The 21550-nt window shown below is 38.3% G+C and overlaps 1 protein-coding gene and 1 pseudogene across 7 annotated transcripts in view; one reads left to right on the top strand and one right to left on the bottom strand.

Annotated features, from left to right (window-relative positions):
- Positions 1 to 21550, bottom strand: part of BBOF1 (basal body orientation factor 1) — a 55607-nt gene that overhangs the window by 21181 nt on the left and 12876 nt on the right. For all 7 annotated transcript variants that reach the window (XM_072839288.1, XM_072839286.1, XM_072839283.1 and 4 more), the window contains 7 exons: positions 11967 to 12047; positions 8668 to 8738; positions 7754 to 7898; positions 5776 to 6269; positions 2915 to 3016; positions 579 to 653; positions 299 to 413 (listed from right to left, as the gene is read on the bottom strand). In XM_072839288.1, coding sequence (XP_072695389.1) covers positions 299 to 413; positions 579 to 653; positions 2915 to 3016; positions 5776 to 6269; positions 7754 to 7898; positions 8668 to 8738; positions 11967 to 12047 — 1083 coding nt within the window. The remainder of the gene's footprint in view (positions 1 to 298; positions 414 to 578; positions 654 to 2914; positions 3017 to 5775; positions 6270 to 7753; positions 7899 to 8667; positions 8739 to 11966; positions 12048 to 21550) is intronic.
- On the top strand, positions 4016 to 4190 carry LOC140640808 (U4 spliceosomal RNA; annotated as a pseudogene).

The raw sequence follows: 21550 nt of genomic DNA, 5'->3' as shown, positions 1-21550 counted from the left end.
AAATAAATACAATCTTTTAAAAAAAAAGCTAGTACATATTTTGGCTAGGCTATATTTCAAAAGGCAATTTATAGGCTTTTCCACATTTACTAAAAGTGGCACAAATGTGCATTTGCATTAAGTAGATATGCCTGCCAAAGTGTAGATATGTTATAAAAATGTCCACAATCTTACACTAGTGTTATTACTCATTTCGCTGAACCCTGAGAGCTCTTGGCTAGTGACTTAGCAAGAAGTTGCATGGGAAAAAGTAGCAGTTACTATGTGTATTATTTGGTTAGATTTTTAGACTCCTTACTATGTCAGACTCTTGTGATCCTTTCTGAATGTTGGGTATCATCAGTTCACTAGAAGAGTCTGAGATTGGTACTTGCTGGGTGATGAAGGTTTGATCTTGAAGCTTACTGTCATTCCTGCAATAATGATAAAATAACAGACCTGTCAACAACCACATACACATGGAACTTGATTCAGAACAACAGACTTGTCATATAACTCCCACTTAGTTCGAGCACATATAAAATGTCCCCACACTGTGATCAGGTTCACAGTCATTGCTTTGTCAAGAAAGCTCTTACTCTAATTCCTCTGTATTTCCATCATCAGGAACAACATAGTCTGGAACTGGAGGCCTAGAATGCTGGCTGTATTTCCTGTGGTAGGTAAAAGTTAACAATGAGTTAATGTCTCCTCATGCTCCACATTTCAACTACACTTTAATAGTGCTAAAGGAAATGCTTTAGTTGGATGAGCTTCTTATTTTCAAAACTGAGCTTTATATATAGAGAGACAATATAATGTTAAGCAAGTTAATATAAACTTATTTTCTCTTAAAGTTGAGATGTGTTGAACTTAAATGGTAGTATTTATGGAGATGGTCATAATGATGATACAGATACAACAGCTATTAATGGTGATAGTTAAGACTAAACCAGACTACTGACCAAAAAGATGGCCAGAAAAATTCCATTCCCACAAAAAGAACCTCAAACAGAAAAATTACCTAATGGAGATAGACCCAGTATGAAGATTTCTTCTTCTACTTTGGAAAATCTGTTTTAAGAACGAGAAATAGGACAGCCCTGGTGGCGCAGCGGTTTAGCGCCGCCTGCAGCCCAGGGTGTGATCCTGGAGACCCGGGATCGAGTCCCACATCAGGCTCCTTGCATGGAGCCTGCTTCTCCCTCTGCCTATTGTCTCTGCCTCTCTCTCTCTCTGTGTTTCTATTTATAAATAAATAAATAAATCTTTAAATAAAAAAAGAAAAAGAAATAATTATATCACTAATTCAATATTCTAATGGAAAGTGAGCTTAGGGACGCCTGGGTGGTTCAGTGGTTAGGTGCCTGTCTTCAACTCAGGATGTGACCCTGAGGTCTTGGGATTGAGTCCCATATCAGGCTTCCTGCATGGAGCCTGCCTCTCTCTGTCTCATGAATAAATAAATTTAAAAATCTTTAAAAAAAAAGTAAAGTGAGCTTAACAGGATTATAAAAAATATAATAGGTTGACCTGCCAGCAGATAAAGACACATACTCTACTCCTAAAACTGGTCCTCAATTAGGTACATATGAAAGTGAGAAAAAAACACATTCAAAATATGGCTGTATTAAATAGTCTAATAATGATGCACAAAAAACATGTACTTTGGATACTATAGTACCGGAGATAGGCACAGTGATTGCTGATGCACTAAAGAGTACAATTTATTGGTTATATTCCTTGACTTGTTTAAGCACAAAGGAAAATATCATACTGTTAAAACCACAATCATACAATCAACTGAATTCATAAACTTTCTAGTTGCTGTCCTTGCTTTGATAGACCATTTATCATCTAATTCCTCTCCACTTGGGCTTGAGTTTTCTCATTTTCTTTCTTTTTTTTTTTTTTTTTAAGATTTTATTTATTTATTCATGGAGACAGAGAGAGAGAGAGAGAGAGGCAGAGACACAGGCAGAGGGAGAAGCAGGCTCCATGCAGAGAGCCCGACGTGGGACTCAATCCAGGGTCTCCAGGATCATGCCCTGGGCTGAAGGCAGCGCTAAACCGCTGCACCACCGGGGCTGCCCGAGTTTTCTCATTTTCATCTCCTCTTTACCTCACATTTCACTGTTCTATTCCCATCTTTTTCCTTCATCCAACTCCGGCATGGGATTCCAACAAGCTTAGACTTGTTCCATAGTGGCCAGATTTAAGTTCATTGCTTTGGTATGAAATATTTCTACTCAATTTCCTTTGTTTCTCTAGTGTTGAAAACAACACAGTATGGAAGTTGAGGCCTAGAACTCTGGTTGTTTCTTGGGGTACAGAAAAGTCAACTCAAAATGAGACAGACATTCTGTACCTTCAGCCTGTATTCTTTTCCACCTCTTAATAAAAAACAAAAAGCAAACAAAACTTTGGAAGGCTACCAGAGACACAAAGGCCATTTCAAAGTTCTCCTTTTTTCCATTTAACCTATAAGTCTTTTTTTTTTTTTTCCATAAGTCTTTAAGCTCTTTTCTTTTCGTTGTCCTATTATTTGTTCTTATTTATTATACTGGTTATTCCTAGCCTCAGCTCTTTACTCTTCTACCTTCATCCTCTCTCCTACACTCACCTATTAGTTTTCACTAAATATGTTCAAGTCTCCCTCCCTAAACTCACCTGTACTCCAATCCCTATTTACAAATGCCTTGAGTATTTTTCACTTCAATATATTGCCATCATCTCCAATTCAACACTGAAAATACTCCTATTTTTTCTGTCCAGAATGTTTTTTCCTACACACTCTGCTTCTGTTTACCTTTTAGAGGTCAGCTCAAATTTTTACTTCCTTAGAAACTTTTCTGACCTCCATTAGGTTATTGTTATTATATGGTTTCTAGGTTTGATAACAACTTGGTATTTCGTTACAAAAATAGGGAGTTACCTAGGAACAAAACCATTCATTTTTGCAAAGAGCAATCTCAAGACTTTCTCCTTCTGCTCCCAGGTCAAATCTCCAATATCCACATTTCCTTGAATATCTGTCCTGAAGAATTTCAAAGAAAAAAAATGAGACAGAAAAATATGGCCAAAGTAATAAGCATTTTATCTTTTTAAAAAATATGAAATATGTAAGCATGAGAAAGTTTCCAAACTGTAACTGAATATTAAGAGGTTTCCAAATGTAATGACTACAAAGAAAACTGCATTACAAAATCATAAGTTGAAAAGGATATCAATAGGCTAGCCATTCTGAAATGTTATATAAAGTCATTAAGATAAAAATAAGAAAAGCTATAATAAGAAAAAAGTTTGTGCCCAAACATTAAGCAAATAAGTAAAATAGGAAGTTGTTATATAACATTATGCATCCAAAGACAAACACAAAAACAACAAAAAAGTTATTTACAAGGTGAGATTATTGCTGAATCCTTTTAACATTTCTTTTTATATCAGATATTTTGCTATGAAAACAGAATAACAAAGTACATTTAGAAAATAACACCTAAGTTATCTAGCTTATTTTCTTACTTCCAAATAAACCCGCAGCTAAGCTCCCCAGGCAGGTCTTTATTTATATTATCACTTTCCTGGAGGATTCGTAGTCTATTTGCTGTTTACGAAAGCTGGCTGACATTGTAGACAGTATTGGTTGTACAATGTAAGAAATGTTTTTACACATAGGCCCATTGGGTTAGTTTTCTTTAAAAGTTTAGGTTTTGCCTTATGATCACTGTATACTTCAACTTTCCTTCCTCAATCTGCCTCCTAAGCAGATGATGTAATATTTTAATCACTTCTGCCCTGCTGGTACAGGCAACAGAACACTGAGGTTAAGATGAGAAGTTGTTCAGTAGCAAAAATGTCACACAAGGGCAGGAGAGGAAGAGTCCAGTTTCTAGAATAACAATGTGGAGAATCATTTTATATACTTCCGTCTGAAAACCTACTTACCACTTTGGAGACAAAAAACATAAAAGAAACTTCCTTATGTATGGTACAGACTCAATTTGCTTGACACAGTAAAAAAAAAAAAAAGAAATTAAGCTTTGCACAGTGGCAGTATCATAGCCAATGAGGTTTATCCAAGGTGCGATTATTGCTAATTGAAAAGAAGGAAATTATAGTGGACCTCTTGGTAATAGAAGTAACAGATTTCTGAATATGGCAAAAAGTTTTAAAAATCCTACTACGGACATTTTTGTAAAAGAATCTTATCCTTCAGAAGCCACATCATGTCCAACCTTCCCAACAGCTATGTAATTTAAAAGAACCTACAAATTATTAGTCCATTATAAAACAAAGCAGAGAACTCATTTGGAAGCACTGTTAATAAGATATTTAGTACATAGTAGTAGAGAGTCCTTTTAAGTTTCTTGAGTTAAGGCCTTTGAAGAACCTAACTACACTGGGATATAAAACGTAATTGTTTTGTTTTTTCAGAATAATCCTTAAAATGCTGTATAATTTATGGCTTAAGAATACACTGATAAGGGGCAGCCCGGGTGGCGCAGTGGTTTAGCGCCGCCTTCAGCCCAGGGCCTGATCCTGGAGACTTGGGATCGAATCCCATGTCAGGCTCCCTTCATGGAGCCTGCTTCTCCCTCTGCCTGTGTCTCTCTCTGTGTCTCTCATAAATAAATAAAATCTTTAAAAATGGGGGGGGGGGGTGGTTTCCTTTAAAAGAAAAAGAATGATAAGACAAAAATGTTAACAGGAAACAATCATTATATACAATTTACAACTGTCTCAAGCCTTCTGCTACCTTTATCATAATAGCAGTGGATATCTGGAGTGTATTTTGGAAACTTGTGGGGACTTTTGGATAATACAGTGATGGGGGCCCACTACTGGATGTCAGCTAATCCATAGGACAGTTCTGTACAATAAAGAATTATTACAAAGAACTGTTATATTGGTTTTTTAAATTATATGTTTAGTTAGATATTATTACCTATGAATTTCATCTCATAATAGTAAAGGGAACATTACAAAATATTTGTGAAAGTATGTTTATCAAAAATGTTTAAACTGAATCTGATCAAACCTTCATAATGAGTTTACAGAAAATAAAACGTTAAAAGATATTACAATGACATTTTATGGAACAAATGATCTAGTCTCTTTATCAAGTCTCTGTCATAACAAAAGGGAATCTGGGGATGCCTGGGTGGTTCAGTCTGTTAGGCATCTATCTGCCTTTGGCTCAGGTCATGATCCCAGGACCCTGGGATCAAGCCCCACATCAGGCTCTCTGCTCAGCAGGGACTCTGCTTCTCCCTCTACCCCTCCCGCCTGCTCATGCTTTTTCTCTCTCTCATGCTCTCTATCACACTTGCTTTCTCTCTCTGATTAAAAAAAAAGTCTTCAAAAATAAAAAAATAATTTTTTAAAAAAGGGAATCTATTGGGATCCCTGGGTGGCGCAGCGGTTTGGCGCCTGCCTTTGGCCCAGGGCACGATCCTGGAGACCCGGGATCGAATCCCACGTCCGGCTCCCGGTGCATGGAGCCTGCTTCTCCCTCTGCCTATGTCTCTGCCTTTCTCTCTCTGTGTGTGACTATCATAAATAAATTTTTAAAAAATTTAAAAAAAAAGGGAATCTATTAAGAATACCTACTAAGCCCTACACCGTGCTAAGCATAGGGGTTACAAAGATGAGTAAGATAGTTCCTGTCCTCAAATAACTTCGTGAGCAATCTTTTCAATATTTAGATACTAGCAAACTGAACTCAGGGTTCTTATTCCTCTAAAAGGTACAAAAGTTGCAGCACAAAAGATAAAATATTAAAGGTATGATTAGTACCATTTCTCAGCCTCCATAAGATCTTGATTCACACTATTGGTGCTGTGCTCTTTGCCATCGAACGTTCGGATTTTAGGATAATCTGTTCTTCCTGCATATGCCTCTCTCATTTTAAAATTGAAAGCAGCTTGTGCAACCTGTTTATAATGCTTCCTGCTAAGTAGGATCTGTTGCTTCACTTGGTGTAGAGCATCTAAGAAGAACCTTTCCACTTCTGTTCTCTCATCCAGTATGTTCTTGGCCAGCTTTTTGATTCGATTCATTTCTCTGTCCTTCATCTGGAGAAGTTGCTGCAGCTTGTCAATTTCAACCTGCCCTGCTTGGTTCTCTATCATTGCCTGTTGCTGCACTTTACAAACTTCAATCTCAAACTCTCTGGTCATACAACTCAGTGCAGTCTCCAAGCTTACCACCTTCTTCTGAAGAGTCTGGATTTGCAGTCTTTGCTGGGTAAGTTGCATGATCTTTTCCTTAACTAAAAGATCATTGATCTCCTAAAAACAAAGATAAGACAGGTGAGAGATTTTCTTTAATTGATTTCAGAACTTAAGAGTTCTTCACTAATTTTCATTACTTCATGAAATTTAAATTTGATGTCAGGTTGAGATGGTGATATCTGTGTATGGAGAGTAAAAATATCCTAGGGTTCTTCTCTAGACTTGGGAAGGCCACTAATTTTGCTAAGTAAGAAACTGTCCTTCCTCTAAAATTCTGAAAGTTTAAATATTTTTTATTCTCAAATAATTTCAAAATCAGTTAAGACTATACAGTAATACATTAACTTAACAACTATACAGTGGAAATTGTTACCTATCCTAGGCCATAGGCTAGTTGCCTATTTCTTTTTCATCTTCCCTTTCTTCCTTAGTAATAAAACTCTAACTTCATTCAGGAAGGCAGGAAGCCCAAGGATGCCTGGGTGGCTCAGAGGTTTAGCATCTGCCTTTGGCTCAGGACTTTGATCCCAGAGTCCTGGGATTGAGTCCCACATTGGGCTCCTGCAGGGAGCCTGCTTCTCCCTCTGCCTATGTCTCTGCCTCTCTCTTTCTCTCTGTGTCTCTCATAAATAAAGAAATAAATAAAATCTTTAAGAAAAAAAAAAAAGGAAGGCAGTAAACCCAACTGAAAATTCCCAGCCTCCCTTGCAGTTCAGTAATGCCAAGTAACTATGTTCTGGTCAATGAAATATAAGTAGAAGTGTGTGCAGGACTTCCAGGAAGACCTTTAAAGGGGGGGGGGGCATACTTTTTCCTCCTTGTCCTTTTTCCTTCCTGCCATTTAAGTAATAGAGTTCTAGCAGCCACTTTGGGCCACAAGGTGACTTTGGGGATGTAAGCCACGCATTGCACAACAGCTTTGTTGACTTTGTGGCACTACCATTCCACCTCTGGATTGCTAATCTCCAGACTTTCTTTAGGGGAGAGAATAAACCCTTTCATGGTAAAGTCATTGTTGCCAGGGCTGTCACAGCTGAACCTCTTCCTAAGTGATTCAGAGACCAACTCCAAGCAAAGTAAAATGAATATTTTAAGGTAATAGGGCATAAGAGTTATAGTTATGTTTCTGATATATTCTTTATGAAGCCAAGTTGGGGGATGCCTGGGTGGCTTAGTGGTTGAGTGATTGCCTTAGGCTCAGGGCATGATCTCAGGGTCTGGGGATCGAGTCCTGCATTGGGCTCCTTGCAGAGAGCCTGCTTTTCCCTCTGTCTGTGTCTCTGCCTCTCTTTCTGTAGCTCTCATGAATAAATTTTAAAAATCTTTAAAAAAATAAAATAAAGCCAAGTTGCATGCTTCTATGTCATTCTCGAAATTAATCCTTTCAAATAAGAAAGGTACATCATCCAGACAAAAGAAAAATGGTCCCATTGCCCTTATGTGCATTATTATACTCAATTTTTCATATTTACCAACCCAATTCTTAAACAAACAAACAAAAGCCAGAAAAATAGTAAATGAAGTCTAAATGGAGTGGGAACCTTTTGATGTAAAAGGAAAGTCTGAGTCTCTTGCAACTTCTGGGAATTTTTTTGTAGAGTATCAGCTTCCTTCAGATGGTATGCGAGAGCTTTCTGGAGATAAACATTCTCTTTAAAAACAGCTCTTCCAGCATTGTTCAATTGCCTGAAATAGATAGATATAAGATCCCAAAACACCGGCCTACGTTTTAGATATTACCAAACTAGAACAACGATTGCCTTATTCCCCAATGTTAAAAATAATGACCACCACTTATTTAGTTCATGGTGGGTACTCAACAGTTAGGTGGGGATCTTGTGACTTAAGTTCTCACCAATAGGAGAGTGAAAATGTATGTTACTTCCAGCTCAAGGTAGTTAAGGGCAGACAGGGGTTTCCCATGCTCTCTCCTTATCCATATGACTGGATGTGAAGAAGTCTAAGATGGAAGCAGCCCCAGTTCCTGAATCACCACTCAAGTAGAGCTTTCAGACTCAAATTGGATTGTTAAGTGAGCAAGAACTAAACCATTGAGACTTGGTAGTTTATTGGCATAACACAACTAAGTGTTACTTTCACTAACATACTTAATGATAACCCTGTACAGTTGCTATGATTAACCCAATACTTAGATGAAGAAATTTAATTTCAAAAAAGTTAGGAAATCTTTTGACACTGACTCAGCATTCAGGTTGGGAACCAAAGTCTAACTTCACAGCCTGGGTTCTTTCCTCCACACCACCTTGGTACAGAAAGGGTTGGGGGGAAAGGGGCCAGGATACAAAGAGAAAGAAACAGTGAAGGAAAGTAAACAAGAAAATGCCAAGAAAGCAAACCAGGAAAGGAGGGGGAAGACAACATGATAATAATAAAACAGACCAGCAAATAGGTCAGAGAGGCTATAAGAAAGGTAAAGGAGACAGCAGTCTCTTACACAACAGCTTCATGGTGAGCTTTCTCTGCCAGCATTATTATCTTCTTTTCAGCCTCTTGTTCTAGTCGGTGCTAAAAAAAGAAAATAGGCTATTTTAATACAGAGTTATATTTCTAACAAATTTACACATCAAAAAGTGAAGTATTGATTTCACAATGTCAAATAAAATATTCCTGTCCAGGGATCCCTGGGTGGCGCAGCGGTTTAGCGCCTGCCTTTGGCCCAGGGCGCGATCCTGGAGACCCGGGATCAAATCCCACGTCGGGCTCCCGGTGCATGGAGCCTGCTTCTACCTCTGCCTGTGTCTCTGCCTCTCTCTCTCTCTCTCTGTGACTATCATAAATAAATAAATAATACCTTTAAAAAAAAATATTCCTGTCCACATGACCTGGTATGAAGAACTCCAAGTGCTGGTAGAGGAACTAGCAAAGAGGAGTGTGTGAATACAGGAACCTCAGGGTACCTCCAAATTTCCTCACTAAAGCAGCAGCATGATATATAAGTACCAAAAAAATAAAATTCCACATCAGTATTGGAAAACAGAGTTGAGAGAAATTTCTACTAAATACAATGGGGTGGGCAGCCCCGGTGGCACAGCGGTTTGGCGCCGCCTGCAGCCTGGGGTGTGATCCTGGAGACCTGGGATCGAGTCCCACATCGGGCTCCCTGTGTGGAGCCTGCTTCTCCCTCTGCCTGTGTCTCTGCCTCTCTCTCTCTGTGTCTATGAATAAATAAATAAAATGTTTTAAAAATAATAATAAATAAATACAATTTGGTGAGAGTTATTTATTTACTTATGCAACAAACTCCTATTGAGCACTAATACTGTACCAGATTTTTTAGATGCTGGAGATTCTGTGTGGTGAAAAAACAGATAAAGTCCCAGATAAAATCTCAATTTATATTCTAGGTGAGATCCAGGCAACGATAATAATTAAAATGCATTGAGCATTTACTATATGCCAGGCATGATTCTCAGAGCTTTACATGTATTATTTACTTTTCACAATAACCCTAAAAATTAGATAGTATTATCCTCAAGAACAAGGACTGAGGAAATGGAGGGAAGGGGAGATTACTAACTTGCCCAGAATCAGATAGCTAGTAAGTGGCAGAGCAGAGATTCACAGTAGGCAATGTGATGTTTGCTATACCACCTCTCCTGTGATACTATCAATGTAGCAAACAAGGTAATGACATAGACAGTAACTGAAGGAGGTTATTTTATTTTATCTTATTTTATTTTATTTTTTATTATTCATTAGAGACACAGAGAGAAAGGCAGAGTCATAGGTAGAGGGAGAAGCAGGCTGCCTGCAAGGAGTCTGATGGGGGACTCAATCCCAGGATCCTGGGATCACAACCTGAGCCAAAGACAGATGCTCAACCACTGAGTCACTAGAGAGGTTACTTTAGATTGGGGTTTAGGGAGTCTATCTCTGAGGAAATGACATTTGAGCTCTGAAGAATGAGAATGAGAAGGGCCAGAGCCAGAGGAAGAACATTCCAGACAGGAATAGCAAAGTACAAAAACATGACACTGGGAAAGGGCTTGGTGATTTAAGGAACAGAAGGGATTAAATGGGGAAACAAAACAAAACACCAGTAACCTGAGGGAAGTCCTTTATATGACCAGGTGCAGCATGCTATGGTAGGAGATGAATAAGCAGGCTTACTGGAAAGCCCACTGCCATAAACTTGCAGCACTGGGGTTCACACCAGTGCAGCACTGGGGTTCGAACCTAACCAGGAGGTTTACACTTAACATGGTGAGATGGCTACTGCTGCAGCTGGCCATCCCATCACTTATTCCCATCCTATCCTTTTCCTTCCCAGCTGCCACTAGTATCTAGCAAAACAACACACTCACTTTCCCAGCATCCAATATAACATGGTTCTGGCCAATGAGATAGATGTAAGAAGAAATCTGCTAAGAGCTTCTGGGAAAGCTTTTATGGTCTGCAGATAAAAGGACAGACACAACGGGAGGCCCCCTTCTTCCTGCCTTAAACACAGACAAATCTTAGAGCTGCATTAACCATCTTGCGACTATGAGGGAAAGGCCAGCAGCCACCTGCTTCCAGATGTAAAAATCCTATTTGTTTATCTATCTATCTATCTATCTATCTATCTATCTATCTATCTATCAAGATTTTATTTATTTATTCATGAGAGACACAGAGAGAGGCAGAGACATAGGCAGAGGGAGAAGCAGGCTTCCTTTGGGGAGCCTGATGCAGGACTTGGTCCCAGGACCCCAGGATTACAACCTGAGCCAAAGGCAGGCATTCAACTGCTGAGCCACCCAGGGGCCTCAGAAAATCTAATTTACATAAGCACTGTTGGTCAGGTATTCTATAAAATGATCAAGCACTCCTAAGCTTTGTTTGTAAAATGCTACAAACTTAGTAGAGAAGAGATCAAGATTCCATAGGATGGGATAGAGGAAAAAAGCAATTGAGAGCAGCTGAGGACTTCCTGAGGGCTTCCATTCCTAACAGTACCAGGAAGTGCTCCAGAGTGAGAACACCAAAATGCTGCTTCTGCTCCACTCCTAGGTGGAGTGGAGAAAAATGACATTTTTCACTATAAAAATTGGGAATCTAGAGCTACTTTTTGAAGCAAATCTAAATCTAAACCTGACATGAGTACTTATTTGCCCCACCCTCAACTTCCTACATCCCTACCAATTTCTGAAAAAAAAAATCTGTTCAATTCTTCCCTGAGAATGAAAAATTAGAAGAATTAATGAAATACCATGGGTCCTCTGAAAATATTGTGTAGAAGAGAAGTGTTCCAATGCACTTCCCACAATTTGGAGAATTAATGTCAGAGGCACAGGGAAACATGGAAGTTTGTGATATGTTAAGGAACATTTTTGGGGCCCCTTTTATTAAGATCCTTAGCCTGGCTTGGCTTGACTGAGGAAACACCTTCATGTGTAACAGAGTGACCTCTCCCATCCAATCCCCCTATACAATGTGGTTATGTGCAGCTCTCCTTCCACCAGGGGAACACCAAGCTGACGGTGGTGTGTCCTAAAGCCTCGGTAAATTGATAATCCCTCTTGAGGATTTCGGGACTCTCTAACTAGGAGAGGGAAGAAGACTAGACATTGGTTTCGATTTCCCTGTTTTGGTTTTTTTTTTAATTCTGCTATGATATGATAAATATTCTCTAGTAAGAGTCAAATGAAAGGTTGACATGTCTCAGAATGCATATAGATACTTATATTGTTTTAGTAAATCAATAAAATATTTCTTTTTTTAAACAAAGTATTTAACTCTAAAATGTCATACCTTTTCTTCAAAAAACCTGCCCTCCAATCTTCTAAGAGTCTCCTGATGTTTCTGCTCTGTGTTCCTTAAATTCTCCTTCAGCTGTAATTAAAACAACAAAAAAATATCAATAGGAATTCAAGGTGATTGAGGCACATTCCTGGAATATTCTCAATAAAACATTTTCTGTTATACATTATACATTATTTCTGTTATACATTATATACATTATACAATATACATATTATACAATATACATATATTATTATTTCCGTTATACATTATTATACATCATTAATCCTGAACAGAACAATTCCACATCCCTGCCTGTGAGTACCATCTTTCCCAATAATCTTCTACAGACACAAGATAAGTATTCAGTTTCTAAAAAGCTGTTCATGAACAATAGTTCTCAGGACAAGTTGTTCTCATAATCATATTTTCGAAATATCATGTGGACTCATAGAATCATAATATTTTAGAATTGGGGCACCTGGCTAGCTCAGTTGGAGGAGCATGCAACTCTTGATCTTGGGGTCATGGGTTTGAGCTCCATGTTGGGTGCAGGGATTACTTAAATAAATACAATTTTTAAAAATAATATTTTGGAATAGAAAGGGACCTTAATAGTCCTATACAATTTCTCATTTATTTTTTTTAATTTTTATTTATTTATTTATTTATGATAGTCACAGAGAGAGAGAGAGGCAGAGACACAGGCAGAGGGAGAAGCAGGCTCCATGCACCAGGAGCCCGATGTGGGATTCGATCCCGGGTCTCCAGGATCACGCCCCGGGCCAAAGGCAGGCGCCAAACCGCTGCGCCACCCAGGGATCCCACAATTTCTCATTTAATATAAGATTCCTTCTATGAGAAAAACATTGAGACACAGAATTCATTAGACTAGCATTTCATAGTTCCCATTTTTAGAAAATTCTTTCTAGTATTAATCTATTTTTTAAATATTTCATTTATTTATTTTGGGGGGGAAATAAAATATTTTATTTATTTATTTTAGAGAGCAAGAGCAAGAGAGAAAGAGAGAGACAGCACAAGCAGAGTGAGTGGGAGAAGCAGGCTTCCTGCTGAGCAGGGAGCTCAATGTGGGTCTCAATCCCGGAACCCTGGGATCATGACCTGAGCTGAAGGCAGATGTTTAACCAGCTGAGCCACCCAGGCACCCCTCCTAGTATTAATCTGAAACACATTTCCTTATGATTACCACAGATGAATCCTTCTATCCTCAAAACATGTGTACATGGAATAAAAAGGACATAAAAACTCTTCTAGGCAAAGGGTAAACTACTTTAAAGCTATGATCCTATAGTCTACATTTCCTGCCAATCCATCAGGCTGAAATAGACATACTCTATCTAATCTTCATGTCATTAAAAAAGCAGTAGAGAAGGGTTTCCCCCAAGAGATAGATCTTTCTCACTTGCCATCTGTTTTACTCTGGGCAAATCACTTCTCTAAGTCTCAGGTTTCCAGGAATAAAAAGAGAATAATAATAGTAACTAGCTCATAGTGTGTGGCAAGGATTAAATAACAAACAATACATGTAAAGTACCTAGAATAGTAACTATTTAATATAAAGGCTAGTTATTATTATATCTACTATTGTCCTCCCTTATACTTAATAATTTTCCTGTGATCTCTGTCCTAACTGTATTAAATCTCAATTTAAAAAAATATTTTATTTATTTACTCATGAGAGACAGAGAGAGAGAGAGGCAGAGACATAGGCAGAGGGAGAGAGACACAGGCTCCCAGTAGGGAGTCTGGTATGGGACTCAATCCCAAGACCCTAGGATCACACCCTGAGCCAAAGGCAGACGCTCAATCACTGAGCCACTCAGGTGCCTCAAATCTCCATTTTATGTCTCTTTCAGATGTTCTTTCTCCCTGTATTTTTCATACAATTTTTTAAATGACCTCTTACATCGTTAGACTAAAAATTAATGTCAACATATAAATTTATGGAAATGTCTATCACCTTAGTGTGTGCAGGGATTTCATATGCCATTGGACTCCCTCAAAAATCCATAATTTTTAAAAGATTTTATTTATTTATTTGAGAGAGAGCACAAGCTGGGGGGGGGGTGCAGAGGGAGAGGCAGACTCCCCACTGAGCAGGGAATCCAACAAAGGGCTCAATCTCAAGACCCCAGGATCATGACCTGAGCTAAAGGCAGATGCTTAACCAACTGAGTCACCCAGGTGCCCTTCAGAAATCCATAAATTAACAAACCTTTCAAAAAATAATTGACATCTATAAAAACCTTTAAAAGTTTATGTTCTTTAACTTATAAATTCCACTTCTAAGAAGTTATCCTAAACACTAATTACAGATGTAGAAAAATATTATTACTTAGATATGCATCATGGTGTATAATAGTGGAAAATTAGAAAATAGTCCAAGGGCCCAAGGACACCTGGGCAGCTCAGTTGGTTAAGTGTCTGCCTTCAGCTCAGGTCATGATCTCAAGGTCCAGGGATCAAGCCTCATGTCAGAGGGAGTTGGGAGTCTGCTTCTTCTTCACCCTCTGTCCCTCCCTACTGCTCATGCTCTCTTTCTCAAATAAATAAATAAAATCTAAAAAAAAAAAAATTTGCTACACATTCTATAAAAAGTCCAGATGTCCAAAAACAAGGGATCAATTAACAAATTATAATAATTGGGGTGCCTGGGTGGCTCAGTTGGTTGAGCAATGGACTCTTGATTTTGGCTCAGGTCATGATCTCAGGGTCATGGGACTGAGCCCCATGTCTGGCTCTGAGCTGCACATGGAGTTTGCTTGAAATTCTCTCCTCCACCTCAGCCCCTCCCCCTCCTCTCTCTTTCTCTCACTCTCTCAATAAATAAAATCTTTTAGAAAAATAAATCATGATACATCTACCCAGTGGAATTCCATACATCTAGTCAGAAGATTTTATAGAATAATATATAATGGCATTGAAAAATATTCACAATAAAAGCAAAAAAGTCAGGTTAACAGTTTTTAAATAATAACCTCATTAAAAAAAATAACCTCATTTTTAAAAGCATATATTTTTAAATGTTTCTAATACAGAGGAAGAAAAATGGAAAGAAAATACACCAAAATATTTACCAGTTATCTCTAGGTAGTATAATTGTCAGGGGAGGACTTTTAATTTTCTTCTTTTTTATCACCTAAATTTGCTGAAATGGGTATTATCAGTTTGTCAAAAGAAGAAAAACTAAAACAAATTATTAAAAATAATAACTGCAACCTACCAATGTATGCTCCTTCTGTTAATCACGTAGATAGAAATCATTTTTTCTTTAAAATTTATGCTTTGAATGTCTTGTGATAATCTAAATTAGCCTCTTTTATTTATTTTAAGATTTTATGTATTTATTTATGAGCGACACAGAGAGAGAGAGGCAGAGACACAGGCAGAGGGAGAAGCAGGGAGCCGGATGCGGGACTCGGCCCCCGGACTCCAGGATCACGCCCTGGGCCGAAGGCAGGTGCCAAACCACCGAGCCACCCAGGGATCCCCTAAATTAGCTTCTTTTAATTTGCATAGTGAATTCTATATATACACTATAATTAATTTTCTTCCTCTGTGTATACATTCCCTTCCCATTTTAAGTTCATGGGCCCCTACACCTGCTTTATTATTTTTTTTTCCTACACCTGCTTTAATTCTTCCGTATTTGGTATTCCAGAGAATCACGTTGTTTTTTCCCATAATCCTTTGCCTTTGAATTTTAAGTCTTCCTGGCCCATGGCTCTTTTTTTTTTTTTTTTTTTTTTAAGATTTTATTTATTTATTCATGAGAGACACAGAGAGAGGGAGAGGAAGCAGAGACATAGGCAGAGGGAGAAGCAGGCTCCATGCAGGGAGCCCGATGTGGGACTCCATTCTGGGACTCTGGGATCATGCCCTGGGCCAAACACAGACGCTCCACCGCTGAGCCACCCAGGCATCCCATGGCCCATGGCTCTTTCTGAAAAGTCTGAAACCTATTTCTCCATTAGGTGGCAATATTGTTCTTAAAAAAAGAAATCATACCGTGGCCCATTAGAGTATCCACTAGTTAATTCACTTTGATTCAGAATGTATACCTATACTTCTGATAGCTATTTTGGGAGTTTCTAAAAAGTTATGGATCTTAACTTGATTCAGTCTTCAGGATTTTTTCTTTTTTTAAAGATTTTATTTATTTATTCATGAGATACAGAGAGAGAGAGAGGCAGAGACACAGGCAGAGGGAAGCAGGCTCCATGTAGGCAGCCCAATGAGGGACTCGACCCCAGGACTCCAGGATCACACCCTGGGCGGAAAGCAGGTGCCAAACGGCTGAGCCACCCAGGGATCCCCAGGATTTTCATATAAAATTTTTTTATATTCCTTTTAGAAAATTTTCACGCTTTGTTGAGGAATTATTAACAGTAAAGTATTTCAAGTGTATGATGATTCGACATACATATACATTATGAAAGGATTCCTCTAGTTAACAGAAAACTTGATATTCCATCAATTACATTTTTAATTTAAAGAACTACTCAGCATTCAACAAAGATCTATTGAGCATTACTGTGTACCTTGTATTTCAAGGAATACAAAGGAACAATGCTGTTTATGGCCCAAAGATTTGTAATCTAGTAGGGGAGATAAGACAAATAATAAGTATGTCAAGGTAGAATAGGCTAAAGGGTATAAAAGAGATACAAAGTGGTATGAAAACACAAAGAAAATTGTTATTTTTTTGCTAATAATCTTTTCTTTTTTTCAGCTTTATGAGGTAAATTGACATACAACATTGTATAAATCTTAGGTATATAACGTGTTGATCTGTTACACTTATATATTGTAAAATGATTACCACCATAGCATTAGCTAGCACTTCCATACTGTCACTTAATTGCCATTCCTTTTTTGTGGTAAGAACATTTAAGATCTACTCTCTTAGCAACTTTCAAGCATATAATATAGAATTATTAGCTATAATCACCATGCTATACATTAGATTCCCCAGAATTTGTCCATCTCAGTACTGGAAGTTTGTACCCTTTGACCAATATTTCCTCATAACCCCTTCCCTGCCAGTTTGGGTAGCCTCTAATCTACTCTCTGTTTCTCTGAGTTCAGCTCTTTTTAGATTCCACTTATAAGTGATATTATACACTATTTAGCTTTTTGATTTATTTCACTTAACATGACATCCTGAAGTTTCATCCAAGCTGTCACAAATGGAAAGAAGAAAATGATTACTTTTTTTAAGTTAATATTTTTAAACATGACTCTGGGGGACTGCCTTATGGAGAACATGCATTTGAGCTGAGCCTTTGAAGGACAGGTAAAATTATAATGTATAAAGACCTGTTGAAAGTATATTCCAGATAGAAGAAACAGTGGAAACTATGTAAAAACAGCAGAAAAGACTTCAGGGATAAGTAAATATCCACTTTGGGTGAATAAAAGGGGGTGTGCATGGGGAAGTATAGTAAAAGGAGAAAATAATGTTACAAAGTAGGTGTAGGGTCTTGACTTTCACACTAGGGCATTTGGGCAATACTGGGTTTACAACAGAGAAATACTAAACATTCTTCAGGGAGGTGATCAGAACATTCCTGCATCAATACATACTTTGGACTGTGGTAGTGTGATGGTTTTAAAATACATACACAACCTCTATGATTTCCAAGGCTAGGTCAAGAAAGGGATAGCTTCTAGGGATACCTGGGTGGCTCAGCGGTTGAATGTCTGCTTTCAGCTCACATCATGATCCCAGGATCCTGGGATCAGGTCCCACATCAGGTTCCTTGTGGGAAGCCTGCTTCTTCCTTTGCCTATGTCTCTGCCTCTTTCTCTGTGTCTCTCATGAATAAATGAATAAAAATCTTAAAAAAAAAAAAGAAAGAAATAAAGGGATGGCTTCTGTCTGGCTTTCTTTGGGATCACTCACTTTGGGTAAAGTCGTTGACCAAACTATGAGGGCACTCAGGGCCCCTTTGTAAGGCCCCTATGGGAAGATGTTGAGGCCACCCAGTATTTACTGGCTCCCACCTGACAGCATGTGAGTTGGCACCTGAGAACAGATCTTCAAGCTCTAATCAAGCCTCCAGATGACTGAAGCCCTGGCTAGTTATCTTGATTGCAACTTCATAAAATGCCCTGAACCAGAACTGCCCAATTAAACTGCTTCCAAATTCCTGACCCATGGAAATTGTGCTTTTAACAAATGTTTATTATAGCTGCAAGCTCTAAATTTGGGGGTAATTTTTCCTGCAGTAACTAATGAAGGTGAAAAAATAGAGGGAGCAGGACTAGAGGCACTGTACAGGGATGCAGGTCACTGGGGTTCTGCTGCCAGCTCTACAACTTACCATGAAAGTCACTTAACATCTTTCTGTCTCAGTATTCTTGTCAGTAGAATGACTTAGGTAGGCCCTAAAGTTTCTTCCAGCTCTAAGATTGTATGAGTTCCATAAAAGGGTTTTGTTTTAGATGGTTGCCTTGTATCACTCATTTAGCAAGTTTTATTATTATTGTTATTATTTTTAGAAGCCACATGCCCAGCCTGGAGCCCAATGCAGGGCTTGAACTCATGACCCTGAGATCAAGACTCGAGCTGAGATCAAGAGGTGGAGGCTTAACCGACTGAGCCACCCAGGAACCCTGCAAGTTTTATTATTAAGTACTAATCCAGGAACTAGTGAGGAGTGACAAGGACATACACAAATAGATGATTTGGCTCCTTTTATTCTCAGTTTACAAAATTAAAGAACACAAATATAAAATAACTAGAGAAGACAGTTATAGAGCTGCTATTTTAAGGACTTCAAAGGTTTGGAAACCCATAGGAGGAGAGAGTTCCTCTGAAAATACTTCAAAGGAGCTTGTATAATGGTGAGCTACAGAAATTAAGAACAATTTTAAAGCAACAGTTATTAGAACAGTTGTAAAGCAACAACTTATCAAGTTCATGAACAAAGTCAGCCTAATGGGAAGTTCTGGGGATAACTTTGCAATTGTGATAAAAAGAGTTAAAACATACTCCTCCACATTCCTCCAGTCTAAGAAAGTATCTTCCCCTTTCCTAACTTGCCTGAAATGTGCCATCTCATTCCTTTAATTAGAGCTTTTAGGAATACTCTACTAAGATTTTTAAAGCTATATAATCATAACAACAAGTAAACAATAACAACTATGCTACTACTCTTACTGGGGATTAAAGGAATGACTGTCCTAAGTATTTTACACACATTACATTATTTAATCCATATAACATCTCTAAAAGGAGGCAGGTGATATTGCAGCCACATTTTACAAGTGAAGAGTCTGAGACTCAAGTTAACAAACTATCCAAATAACTATCTGATAGTTATTCGCTGTGGAACTAGGATCTGAAGGCTATGATTTTGAACACTACATTATCTTATCCAACTTAATTCATTTCTCATATATTGTTTCAATTTGGCAATTAGCTAAAAGGTAAACAGAAATAAGATGCAGGGGGATCCCTGGGTGGCGCAGCGGCTTGGAGCCTGCCTTTGGCCCAGGGCATGATCCTGGGGACCCAGGATCGAATCCTACATCGGGCTCCCGGTGCGTGGAGCCTGCTTCTCTCTCTGCCTGTCTCTCTCTCTCTGTGACTATCATAAATAAGTAAAAATTATTATAAAAAATAAAATTCAACAAAATTAAAAAAAAAAAAAAGAAATAAGATGCAGGAACTCTGGTTTCCCATCAAAGCTTGTTCTTGTTAAATAGGGTTCTGAGTAGCCCAAGGAGAGCTTGAGGGGCACTGCATGCTCAGAGAACACCATGCTCAAGAGTGAGAGGCACTAAAAGGGATGGTGGAAGGGCCTTAATAATACTAATAGCTATAATCATAATTTTAGCAGCAGTGATAATAGCAGCAGGATCAGCAACAGCAGGTAATATTTACCATACAGTGCTATGCATTTACCTTTTTTTAAAAACTATTTTTTAATAATCTCTATTATTTTTTAAATAATCTCTTTTTTAAAAAGAGAGAGAGAGCACATGCATGAGAGAGAGAAAGAGAGAGCACAAGCAGAGGGGAGGGTCAGAGGGAGAAGCAGACTCCTCACTGAGCAGAGGGAGCCCAATGAAGGACTTGATCCCAGGACCCTGAGATCATGACCTGAGCCAAAGGTAGATGTTTAACCTTTGAGTCACCCAGGTGCCCAGTGCTATGCATTTAAAACATTATTTCATTTAGTCTTCACAATAACCCTTTAAAGTTGATACCATTACTCTCTCCTCCATGTTTCATAAGAAGAAATTTAACAAGATACCCAAGTAGTAAAAACAGTATACTTTAGCAGTCTGGCTTCAGAGCACAAACTTTTAGCCCCTCCACTACCTGAAATAGATTATATTAGGTTTGGTAATATACTGCTATTACTAGTAATAGCAACAATATTCAGCTGCACATTGCAGTGGGCTCATACCAGGAATTTTGCTAGCATGTTGAAACTTAAAATTGGTACTTGAAATTGGCCATAATAAAAGTATTCATACTAAGGAAATCAGCAAATGCTATAAATCAGGACTTTTATCTGCAGAGAGCTATATGCCACTATCAATATAATTTTCACTTATGTGCCATACAGTATTTTAAGCACTTTAAATATATGAACTCATTTCATCCTCACAACAACTGTATGAGCCTGTGAGTAACCTTTATTATCCTCAATTTACAGATTAGGCAACCAAAGTATAGAGAGGTTTATGCAACTTGCCCAAAGTCACAAAGCTGATTTAATCTACTATGCCCAGCACTCACCTATGTCATTTATTATTATTAATGCAAAAAACTATATCTGAGCTGAGGGGATGGGAAGTAAAAGAAAAAGCATAGCAAGGTCAGAGAAACTTTCTAAAAGTACTTAGTTTTTCTCATCCTGCCTACCCTTAACAGAGAGCCTTCTAAAATGTTCTAAAATCATCTTTCATTAGTCTAAACCTATTTTCCTTTAGGACTTTGCTATTTTGCCCCTTATAATTCCCAAGAACTGTAATTTCTTTTTTTTTTTTTTTAAGATTTTATTTATTTATTCATGAGAGACACACAGAGAGGCAGAGACACAGGTAGAGGGAGAAGCAGGCTCCACGCAGGGAGCCCGACGTGGGACTTTGCCCTGGGCCGAAGGTGGCGCTAAACTGCTGGGCTACAGGGACTGCCCTGTAATTTGTTTCTTATTGAAGTCACTCCAAAGATTTAATTGCTGATAAATGTGGTGGTGCCTAGATGGCTCAGTTGGTTGAGCTTCTGCCTTCCAGCTCAGGTCATGATCTCAGAGTCCTGGGACTGAGCCCATATCAGGCTCCCTGCTAAGTGCGGAGTCTGCTTCTCCCTCTCCCTCTGTCCCTCCCCTCTGCTCATTCTCTCTCTTACAAATAAATAAAATCTTAAAAAAAAAGAATAAAAAAATTATTGCTGATGTGAAAGGATGTGTTGGCTAAGAATTGGTCACAAAAAAAATCAATCAATGCTTAGAAAAGTCTTAGAAATAAGACTTGCACCCAGTGCAACACTCATTATGTCTTCCACTTTCTCACAAATAATAATAATAATAATCTCTAGAATGTCAAAGGGA

This window comes from Canis lupus, chromosome 9 (genome assembly GCF_048164855.1).
Source record: "Canis lupus baileyi chromosome 9, mCanLup2.hap1, whole genome shotgun sequence".
Classification (NCBI taxonomy): domain Eukaryota; kingdom Metazoa; phylum Chordata; class Mammalia; order Carnivora; family Canidae; genus Canis; species Canis lupus.
Note: the sequence above shows the minus strand (reverse complement) of the source record. Positions and strands in the feature narration are given on the sequence as shown.